The 12,126-nt window shown below is 29.0% G+C and overlaps 2 protein-coding genes across 6 annotated transcripts in view; one reads left to right on the top strand and one right to left on the bottom strand.

Annotated features, from left to right (window-relative positions):
* The window catches only part of LOC107455506 (SEC14-like protein 2), a 90,265-nt gene extending 79,867 nt beyond the window's left edge, over window positions 1-10,398 (top strand). The window contains exon 14 of the mRNA XM_087168328.1: window positions 10,315-10,398. The gene's annotated coding sequence lies outside the window, so the exon portion shown is untranslated. The remainder of the gene's footprint in view (window positions 1-10,314) is intronic.
* Window positions 1-12,126, bottom strand: part of ClpX (Caseinolytic protease chaperone subunit) — a 35,536-nt gene that overhangs the window by 1,167 nt on the left and 22,243 nt on the right. For all 5 annotated transcript variants that reach the window (XM_016073050.4, XM_016073075.4, XM_016073058.5 and 2 more), the window contains 4 exons: window positions 10,971-11,059; window positions 10,339-10,503; window positions 8,575-8,874; window positions 1,091-1,183 (listed from right to left, as the gene is read on the bottom strand). In XM_016073050.4, the coding sequence (XP_015928536.2) occupies window positions 1,091-1,183; window positions 8,575-8,874; window positions 10,339-10,503; window positions 10,971-11,059 (647 nt within the window). The remainder of the gene's footprint in view (window positions 1-1,090; window positions 1,184-8,574; window positions 8,875-10,338; window positions 10,504-10,970; window positions 11,060-12,126) is intronic.

The raw sequence follows: 12,126 nt of genomic DNA, 5'->3' as shown, positions 1-12,126 counted from the left end.
CCTTCCTCTTTAAACTCCTAACTTAACTTCCTATGCTCACTCGCTGCTAATCGTGGATTTAACCTTTCGATTTAGCTCTTGCTAAATTCACTAGACAAAAACCTCACTTTCTCTAATCCTTACAGAGAATCTTTCTTTTGTTCGTTATTAAAATTATTCTATCTCATTTTGGTTTTAAAGTTACTTTTAGACATGCTAACAAAATTAAATTTATCTATAAGATTCTATCAGTTTTGATAGTCGCTGCGGCACTTACCGTATTCCTTGTCAGTGTGACCTTGGCTACTTCGAACAAACTAGACGTCCTTTAAAATTTTAACCTAAGGAACATGATAGATAGGTACATTATCAATAATATGAGAAATCATTATCTGCTGCTCATTGTCTGATTCTTGGGCATAAATTCAATTTCGACAATGCCACAAATATTTTCATCCCAGTCACATCAGCTCATCTTGATGCCTTGGAATCTTGTTTCATTCATACAAATGCTGATTATCTTGTTAACGACACTTATTTAACACCACGACGTAATGCATTTTATCTTGATTTTGCCCCTCTCGGCCACAAGGGTTTTTCTTGTTTTGTTTTCCCTTTTTTTTCTTTCGATAATTCTGATTTTTCTAGTTTTGTTTCTTCCCTTTTTTGTTGGCAACTTTACATTTTATAAATCAAATCACTTTTGCTTCTCCTTATTCACGTCTGGCAAGTCGTGAAAATGGGAGCCTATTTTTGAGTGCTTGGAACATGTTGAGTGTTATTCCCAATTTGTATATTAATCAAATGAAGTTTTTAATAAAGTAATGTCTTACCGCGTCAACTTCTTGCAATTATTTATTTAAGGATTATACATATAAAATTAACACAATAAGTGGAAACTTTAGGAAATTAATACTACTATTCGTATGAAATTGAAAAAATAAAAGCTAAATTTTAGTTACAGATAAATTTGTAGCAGTCTGGTTAAATGATTTTATCATAATAATTTTTTTAAAAAAAATTCTTAAAAACATGTTTTCTTCACTAGGCAAAATGACTGTTAATTGTTAAAAAAACTTAATTACGATTTATATTTGCAAATAATACACACCATGATTGCTCTCAGTCCACGAGCACCTGTTTTCTTATCCATAGCCAAATTAGCAATAGTTTTCATGGAGTCATCAGTAAATGTCAATTCCACCTTGAAATTTAAGAATAGATATCACATAGCAATACAGTAAGTTAGTGTATAATACTACATAAAATTAGAAGTATAGCGAAGAGAAAAAGGTAAAGTACAATTTTTTTTATAAAAATCAAACTAATTGTAATTCATGGTTGAAAAGAATGTTTCTCAAAAGCTGGAAAAAGCTAAAAATCTGGAATGAATATTAGTGATAAATAAATTGTTTCATTACCAAAAAACCAAATTGAAAACAAGACAGAACCATATAAGACCCGGTTGAGAAATACTTCATCAAACACTAACATTACATAATGAAAAGAGGATGGCCAACTTTTTTGAGAGAGGGCCACTTAAGGAGAGAGAAAATAATTATGCATGCTCATCCAACTTCTTCAAAATGCTAATTAAAATTAAGAAAAAATATCATTTATCTAACTTTTTTATTTAAATAGCACTTTTCATGTAAGTCAGAGAAGTGAAAATTTACTAAGTTCTTTATTAAATATAAAAAAAATTACAAATTTATGTTTTATAGTTATACTGAAAATAAATAAAATAAAACATTTAATTATAAATAATTATTTAACAGTCATTAATTGATTTATATGATTAATAAATTTGGTTTTTACCAAATCCTATATAATGGGATTATTAGTTTTTGAAGATGCTTCTAAAATATGTTTTTTGAGAGAGTGCCACATAAGAAGAAAAATAAATTATGTATGCCACATCCAACTTTTTCAACATACTAAATGAAATTAAGAAAAAAATATTTGGATTTCTTTATTCGCATAGCACATATTTTTCACATAAGTCAGAGAAGTGAAATATTAAGAATTACTTTATTAAATGAAACAAAAGTACAAATTTATGTTTTATAGTTATACAAAAAATGAATAAAAATGAAACATTTAATTATAAATATTAAACAGTAATTAATTCATGTGACTATTGAATTTTATTTTTACCAAACCCTTATATAAAAGGATTATTAGGCTTTGAAGATGCTTTCAGAAGGTTGTTAATAAATAGCAGCTAATCAAGGGTAATTGTGAGCCAAAAAGAAAAACTCTGAAAATTTTTGGGGCAAACATTTGATATCAATTTATAAAGTATATGGGTTTGATATAATTTTTTAAATTAAGATTTGTATTTAAATTATCTACCATTGTAGAATATCACACCTTTTTAGTAACTAATTTAAGAAAAAAACTTAGTTACTACAAGAATAGCGATGTTGGATTTTAAAATCGTGTGAATATGAATCGTAATATTGGATTTTAAGAAAGCGAAGACACAAATCGCGATATTGGATTTTTAGATCGCGTTAATACAACTCAATGTGTGTGACTTTTAAATCACATATAAATGTGATAATCAAGGCTTGATACTACAAATGCTTGAATATGAATAACATTGAATTTCAAACTCGCGTAAATACGAATCATGATATTGAAGTTTAAAAACATGTGGTTATGAATCACGATATTGATTTTAAAAAAACATAAATACAAATTGCGATAAATACAAAAGTGGGCGACCTTTGAGCTAAAATACAAACTAAGGCAAAACAACGTTAAAGGGAAACCTTTAACGTTGCCCTTTAACATGAAGGTTGCCCTTTTAGCATCCGAAACAGCTGTCTGTATTTTATAAATATTTTTGTGCTCTTTAACGTTGTTTTGCCTTAGTTTGTACAAATTGAGATTTTTAAATCATGTGAATAAGATTCACAGTGCGTAACTTTTAAATCAGGTAAATATGAAAATCGAAATATGATATTAAAATCACGTTGGTATGGTATGAATCGCAATATTAGCAGATTTCAGCGTAGTCTAAAATATTAAAAACTGCAAAAATCCGACAAACCAAAAAATATATAAAATCGGAGGTAGAATCACATGAATAAAAACGTTTTGCTAACGCAATTTAGCAAAAGCTTCAAAATTAAAATTAAAGATAGTTTAACTCAGTGAATATTTCGTCGTATTACACGTTTTGATTCGCGTAAGTCCTCAAATCAATGGTTTTGAAATAAGTTTAATTCCGAGAAATTCACAGGAAAATCTCATGATCTGCTCCTAATAGTTTCTAGACCGAAAAAGATGATATGAAAAACATGAAATTCCAGAGTACATCCAGAATACAATCACTCCTGGCTAATGATAAGAAAAAAGTTAATAAAATAAAATCATTTTAAACAGGGTACCAGCTAATCTAGGTTTTTCAAATACGACTTTCAATGATTCCTACTGACTTAAGCCAATGAATTTACAATATTGTAATATATTTCCTTAAATAAGTTTTACTTTAAAAATAAAATAAAAAAGGTCTAAGCTAATTTTTTTTAAATTCTTAATTAAAAAAAAAAGATAAGCTTCAACAGGGTTCCCACTCTATGATGAGATTGAAATTCAAGGACTTTCCATGACTTTTCAAGGACCTCAACAAAATTTTCAAGGACCTTAATCTAAGACCAATTTTAAAAATTATTCTCTTCTATTTTACTAGAAGCAATAATGCTTGTTGTGGCAATAATTAATTTCAAATATAATACCTAAATGCTTTGCCTATATAGAGAGAAGAAAGTATATGTATTATGGACTAAAATTTATATTTTTTTAAAAACAATCCTACTGGTTTTACATATTAATTCACAAAATCATTTTCAGCACAATCTATAACTAAAGGTAATGAGGTGTTAATGGTGAAATCCTTTAATCCTGTGTATTTCCATGTGAAGGCTGCATGAAAGACAGAGCTAAATCTTAGGTATTCCATATTCCATGACTATTCCATAACCCTCTCCTCTCCTCTATTAAACATCGTTTCTGAAATTATTCATCCATAATTTACACAACCTTCTCTAAATGTTATGCAGCAACAATTCTTTCTGAAAATAAAAATTAGAAGGAACATATCCCATTTTCACCATGTTTAAAATGTTGGACCAATTTCAATATTACCTGTTTTTTCCAAAATCATTGAAAAAGCTCTAGCTGATAAAATGTACAATTATTTAAAACATACAAATTTTGTCTCTGTTAATCAACATGGATTTATTAAAGGCAAAAGTACAGAAAAAGCTCTTTTGGAATTTTCAAAGTTTATTCATAATAGTATTGCTGAACATAAGATAACAGTAGCTATATTTCTTGATATATCAAAAGCTTTCGATAATGTCAATCACAATCTTTTAATTAAAAAATTAGAATTTTCTGGTTTCAGAGGAATTATGTTAAATTGGTTTATTTCATATCTTTCAAACAGAGAACATAGAGTTAAAATCCGAAGTAATTTTAGTAATTATATTTTTTCAAACAGTGGTGTTCCTCAAGGATCTATTCTAGGACCCTTATTGTTTATTATATTCATCAATGACTTTTGTCAACTCAAACTTTTTGGTAAGATAATAACATATGCTGATGATTCCGTAATTTAGTATTCTTGCACTGATTTAAATCAACTAATTTTTCAAATTGAATCTGATTTACGCGTAATTTCAAAATGGTTTACAATAAATGACTTAAATTTAAATCTAAATAAAACTAAATATATTTATAAGAAAATCAGAATTTAACTTAAATTTAAAATTTCACTCTCTCTCCTGCAAAAGTACTAATGAAAATTGTCAATGCTATATTCTACAATCTGTAAATAATATCAAATATTTAGGACTATATATCGATTCTAATTTGAAATGGAAAACACATATTAACAATTTAGTTAAAAAATTGCGTTTTGTTTTAGTTAAATTTTATCACCTTAAGAATAAAATTCATTTCAATTTTGTGAAAGCACTCTATTACTCCTGGGTTTATTCTTTAATTAATTATGCAATAATATATGGCGGTGAATATAAAACTAATTTACTTCCCTTAATCTCAGTTCAGAATAAATGCTTCAAGATTATTAATTCCCTAAATATAAATAATTCAAGTGTAACTACTACCAATATATATACAAGAATTAACCTATTACCATTTCGCCATAATGTATTTTTTCGTATTTTACTCTATTTACACAACAATAAATTAATATGCAAATTAAAAACTAATGTGTCTGAAAGGAGACCAACTGAAATGTATGAGATTCCCCTCTTTACAAAAGAAATTTCACGAAAACAGTTTTTTTACTTAGCACCTAAATTATATAATAAATTACCATTTCAGTTGCAAAACATCAAAATATATTCTTCTTTTAAGCGTGCTTTATTTCAATTTGTGATGAACATTGACGATTTAGATTTCTATTTTTCACTTTAAAGGAAGCATTTGATTTTTTATACCAGTCTTGTGCCAATCCAAATAAATTTCTTATGTAACCTTTGTTATTTTTTTTTTATATTGTTTCATGCATTTTTTTTTTTTTTTTTTGTTTTCTATTATTACAGCGTTCAACAATATATGACGTCTTATTATGAGCAAAATAATTTATGATTGTAATACCCCCTTTTTTTTCTTTCTTTTTTTTAATTTCTATTTTAAATTTATAGTATTACTTTTCTTTGTCGCCTGGACAGGATTTTCCTCTTGACGACGAATATATATTCTTTGTATTTATGTGTTTTTGTTCCCAATAAAGTTATATTTTTTGTTTGTTTAAAAAAAAAAAAAAAAAATCATTATTTGTTATGTGTAATCCACAACTGCCAATGAATATGATCTGGTGGGAATATTTCTCTCTTAATTCACACTGAAGCTTCTAATAGAATTTTCAATTGACATAGGGTCCATCCATGGATAATTGAAGTATTTTAGAGAGCTTTAAACCATCATCCATGCATTTGTAAAAAGAGGACAAAATATTTTCTGCAGTTCCATGACCCATAAATTGGGAGGTAAGATACTTAGTGCAAACTTTATTATCAATTCCTTACCATAATGTCCATCTGCTTAGATTGTAGAGACTGATTTAACGTCTCATCAAAGAGTACAGTGTAGCAATCAACATTCTTCAGCTCATTTATAAGAATCCCTTTGAAGTATAGTGCCAATCCAAAGGAGCCCAAATAGGCTCACTTTGTGGCACTACAAAAAAATTGTCTCGCAATACAGCTATCAGCAAACATTTTGGAGAACAATTTAATAATCCCTTCACAGGAGTTACATGAATATTTACTAGTGATGCACTTCAGACTCCAGAGAATTTCAGCATCAAGCACATTCCTTTTGACCAGATAAGAAGACAATGTTACCTCGGCCACTAAAGTTTCTGTTTCACATGGGGCACACGATGTTGAAGGAGTATTTACACCAGATGAATTAGATGTTCATGTCTTTGGAAAAAGAGAACTCAGGGCATGAGACTGCTTTTTTGTTTTACCTTTCTTTGATGCGTGATTTCAGAGCAGATTCTTCCATTTTCGCGATATCGATCTCCTTCATGGATAATCGGCACTTGGCTCTGAACTTCTTTTCGGGCATCGATAAAATGCATTCTTTATAAGCTTGATTATCCACCCATTGGGGATTAAAATAGCACTTCCCAGGCATAACTAGTCTAAACTACATAACACAAATACGAAGCCGTGCCTTTGCGAATACGCTTTACAATAAAGTTTTGAAATGACGCAAACGTAAGGACAAGTGCGAATGGTAAAATGGCAAATTTATTGAAAACTACAAGGTACATATTGTTATGAAAATAGAGAGTATTCCAGTTTCGATAAGAAAAAAGAATATCTAAGCATATGCAACAGAAGATGGAGTCTCGCCCCGAACGCATTGATTGTCTGCTGTGCTCCGCGCGCTTGGCAGACACCAAGACGTTAGGCCCGGTTAGAAACGGTGGCGTTAAAAAACACGTGAGAGAGCTCGGGAACAAAACAGAAAGATCCGTGGGTGTTTTATAAAAAGGGCCGTCGGCAGTATTGGACAAATTCAAGGACCAATCAAGTTTTTCAAGGACCTAAGACGTTTTTCAAGCACTTTCAAGGACCTAAATTTAGCAACAAAAAAAATTTCAAGGACTTTCAAGGACTCTCAAGGACCGTGGGAACCCTGTTCAAACATTTCACAGAAAAAGAACAAGTTCTTTGAAGTTATTGTATGGATTGCTAAGTAATTAAAATAACGAACATAATGATTTCACAGTATTTAACAAGTTTCAAAATAAATTTAAAAACATAGTTAAAAACAAATAATGAAAACTAAATAACAGTATGGTCAATAATGTTAGATCTTAGACACATCTGAATATACCATATTCAAGAACTAACTCAATTTCGTATAGGATTAATGCAACTAATTGTATGTCATAAATACAGACTAATTTTTTTTCCTTTTTTTTTACAAATTGTACAAAAAAATGCAATAGTCATAGGTACGCTGTTAAGTAACTAATTAAATGTGGAAAAATTAAAAGGGTTATTAAGTGTGCAAATTATTTTGAAGAAATGCTGTTAAAGTTCAGAATTTTTTTTTCTATCAATATTATATATACCTGCCAATATAAAATATTCGATATAGTTCTTTTTTATATGCATTACAACTTTTATGAAAATATTCTTCGTGTATAGCTAAAAATAATAAAATCAATTTTACAAAAATTCCACAGTAATGTTCTTCTTAAATATTATTTAATAAACCAACATATCACTACAAAAGGTAAAACAAAAACTTTTAAAACAAAAATACTTAAATTAAACAGCGTAGCATTATATTGGACAAAAATTGCTTATATTAAACATTTATTTATAAAAAGTTAAAACAATATTTTTTAAAAAAAAGCTCTATGTGTAACTAAAAACTAATCTCAGTGGCGCAACAACCCATAGTGGGCCAAGGTTTACTGTGCCCATCTCAGTTTTCTTGACCTTGGGCTCTGAGGTGCAGAAGCAAATGTTCCGGTCAGGTGGTCAGCCGAACGCGGAACCCCCCAGTGTTTAGTTCCCAAGCATGCTTGGTACTCATTTATTGACCCACTGAAGGGATGGAAGGCTGAGTCAACCTTGCCCGGCCCAAGGATCGAACCCAGGACCTGTGGCATGGGAGCGCGAACTGTTACCACTCAGCCACCAGAAGTCTCTATGTGTAACTAAACCACATAATTTATAAGCATGCTGTGAAAGTTACAATTAAATCCAATGAAAAAGATTTATAGAATCTGCAAGTAAAAAAAAAATTTTTTTTTCAGAAAACATTGTTTAAAGACAAGTATACAAATGGAACCAGTCTTTAAACATAGTTCAATGCATCATAAGCATATTTCAATTCCTGTAAATATAAATCATGTTATGAGATTTACTTTAATGAAAATCTTCTTCAATGGACCAGCTGCAAAATTTATGTAAAAATATCAAGAATAATTTTTTTTTAAAAAAATTCTACAGTAATGTTCTTCTCTAAATATTGTTCAATAAATCAACATATCACAGTAAAAATGAAAAAAAGGGGGTAGCTTACCTTGTCCATAGTAAAAAGCATTTTGAATTGGGGAACTAAAGCATTTTTTGGCTCTGTCAAAATTTGCACCAGCATTTTCTCATCTAAACTATGAAGTGGGACGACTACAGGAAATCGGCCAACAAATTCTGGTATCATCCCAAATTCAATCAGATCTCTAGATTCAACAAGACGCAGCAATGTATCTTTCTCAGCATTCTCTTCTGCGGCGTTCTCTTTATTTGAATTGTTCGCCAACCCTGCATTATATGCAGCCCTCCTGCCAGGGGATTGAAATGTAGGGGCACCGAATCCTAAGTACTGAAATAAAATGTTTAAAGCTATTAAAGTTTAGAATTGAACACACATTTATGTTTAAAACATATAATTTAATTTTTAGAATTTTAAACAAGTGTTTAAAATTCTATGCTATTCATTATTTTATATACACATTTGTGTTTGAAATAATAGATTAAGAGACATAGAAAAATGTATAAACAGAAGTTCACAAAAATGTCAAAATAAATTTAGCCAATTAAATGCATCTGTATGTATGATCTAATATTTATGTAAATTTAAACGAACTCAAGATAAAAATAATGAATTGTATTTGTAAGTACACAATTTTTGAAAAATATGAAAATAAATAAACCTTCAAAAATTTGAATTTGTCAGTGATCCCAACATAGTAATTCAAAGATTATTATTACAAAAATCTAACATTGTATACAACAAAATTTGCTCAATTAATGTTGGAAAAAAATTTATAGTATAGAGGCTGGATAATAGTGAGTTTACACTGCATTCTTAGAATTTAGATTAAATTTTAAAAAAACTGATGGTAGTTACACACATAGAAAGTCACAGTCTTCCCCGCACAGCAAAACTAGTTACTTAATAGGGATAATGCAGGTTTTGTAGTGGGCCAAAAAAAAATCAAGACAACATTTTTTGGAACAATAAACCAAGCAACTTTTTAAAAAAGGCAATAAAAAAAAATTATAATTTGCTCTACTTAAGGGTAATAAATAGAAATTTTATCGCAAAAGAATAATGAATTAACGATTTTTAATTTCAGAATTACTTTGCTTAGAACAGAAAGTTTTAACAGTTTCTGGTTTAATTTTACCAATAATGAATAACTCATAATAGTTTGGTTAATGTTGCATTTAATAAAGCAGTAATATTTCCTCATACCAATATATAATTTAAATTTGTAATTGAGTTAAAGACTTTCTTAATCAAGTAATTTTAGCGTAGGGTTTCAAAAATCGCAATAAAAACTAAGTGAATGTATATTCCGCTTAAAATTTTGATATAAAAGTAATTTTAGTGGATGATCCCTCAATTCATCATTTAAAAATTTTATGACACAACTGCTGTATTATTTATTGGAATTTATTTTTTTTAATCGCATGAAAGAGGTGAATAGAGACTTGTGAAACAACAAAAGTCTATGCATAGTTAATGCATTTACTTAAAATAATAAGCAAGTGACCTCTGAATTCATCACTATAAAAATTTAATAATATAAAATGGTTAATTAAGTTTCTTTTCATATGAATGACTAAATTCCCAAAAAGGAATTAAACAACGAATCTTGTAAGTTTATATGCCTGAACCATTTATATAATTAGTAGATGGTTCGGACTATCAAATTTTGTGATTTCTACAAGCATTATTAATTAAATAAAAAAGATGTTGTATAAGATGTTGTATCTTAAAATATTAATACAGATTTATTCATTTATACATTTTTAGGTTACATGAAAAAATTTAACCTACTTTTTCATTTTTTCGTCTGCTCACAATTCGGTCCAAGCCATTGAAAGCTCCAGATGCCACGAACAATATATTTGTAGTATCCACAACCACTGATTCACCTCGCAGCTTTCTAGAATTTCTCTCAGGTACATTAACAAGAGCACCTTCTAACATTTTTAACATACCCTAAAAATAGATCATTTTCTTGTAACTAAAATCTCTTTCTAACTCTCAGTATGTAAACCATAGTCATAATAAACAACAGGATTGTCAAAACAAAAATCACTGTTTTAAAAAAAAAATCAGAAAATACAGGAGTCTTCGTTAAAAAACAGTAAACTTGGCAAGTACGTAATTACTATGGCCTAAATATGTACAGGTTAAATCATAAACAAATCTCATACATTTTACACTAAGTATAAATAAAAAGCAATAAAAAGTAACCTATTTTGAAGCATTTTCCAGTCAATTTTTTTGAATATTAGAACTTTTAATTTTGAATTTGCTTACATTGGATTTCCTTAGTTCCCACTTATTGTAAATCAGATTAAATACAAAAATTTTACAATTAAATACATACTATTAAAAATATATATATAATATTATATTTAATAAATTGTATCACATACTATTTAAAAAAAACATCAACAAACCTGCTGGACGCCCTCACCACCGACATCACGTAGTTGATGAATTCCAGGAACTGCTCCAATCTTATCCACCTCATCCAGAAATACAATTCCTGAAAAATATAATTAAATCAAATAAAAAAGATAAATCTCCAATAGCACTAAATTACTTGAAACTTAAAAGTCAAATCTACACAAACAGAACTAAACTATCTAAACTAAACAAAGTTAATAGGGTCAAACAAAATCCATGGTCCATGTAATATCTAATAATAATAATCCAATCTATGCCATTAAAGAAAAAGAGTACCCCTTAATTAAAATTATAGCTATAAACCATATCTAAGTCAGGTAATTATATCATTAGAAGTGTTATTAAACAATACAAATGCCAGAAAAATTTTTATACAAAACTATACTCAGTGGCACGACAGCCCATAGAGGACCAAGGCCTACTATACCCATCTCAGTTTCCTTGACCTTTGGGTTTCCAGGGTGCGAGAGCAGATGTTCCGGTTGGGTGGTCAGCCCAACAACTAACCCCCAGTGTTTGGTTCCCAAGCACGCTTGATATTCATTTTATTGACCCACTACAGGGATGAAAGGTTGAGTCAACCTTGCACGGCCTAAGGATCGTACCAAGGACCTCTGGCGCGACGTGAGGCACTACCACTCAGCCACCAGGCGTTGATAAAATTTTAAAGTACATCCATAATATCTAACAATTACAATTAATAAAATTAATTATTACTTTTGTTAATTGGAAACTTAATCTTTGAAACCCATTAAAAAACATGAAAGGAATCATTGATATAAATCTGTTTTATTTATTCAAAACTACTAAGAACTTTAATATAAAGATTTAATGATATTATTTGAATTTATGAAATATGATCTATTATATGTGATCTATTATATGTATAATTTATAACTTATTATGGTTTTTCAATTGATACAAGACTAATACTAAAAAATATTAGTAAAAAGTATGTTCACATAGTTATCATTTAAATGCAATGAGTACAAAATGATAAAAAGTAAATATTTCAAACACTTTAATGCACTTTTGAACTATTTTCAACAGATTTTTAGACAGTTTTGGACAGTGTCTTGTTCAAAAGATTATCCTGAAAGGCCTACCCTGATTTGTTTACTAGCAAATTCCAAAAAAAAAAAAAAA

The sequence above is a fragment of the Parasteatoda tepidariorum genome, chromosome 7 (assembly GCF_982258835.1).
Source record: "Parasteatoda tepidariorum strain Cologne lab strain chromosome 7, Ptep-v5.0, whole genome shotgun sequence".
Classification (NCBI taxonomy): domain Eukaryota; kingdom Metazoa; phylum Arthropoda; class Arachnida; order Araneae; family Theridiidae; genus Parasteatoda; species Parasteatoda tepidariorum.
This window is presented reverse-complemented; position numbering and strand designations above follow the sequence as displayed.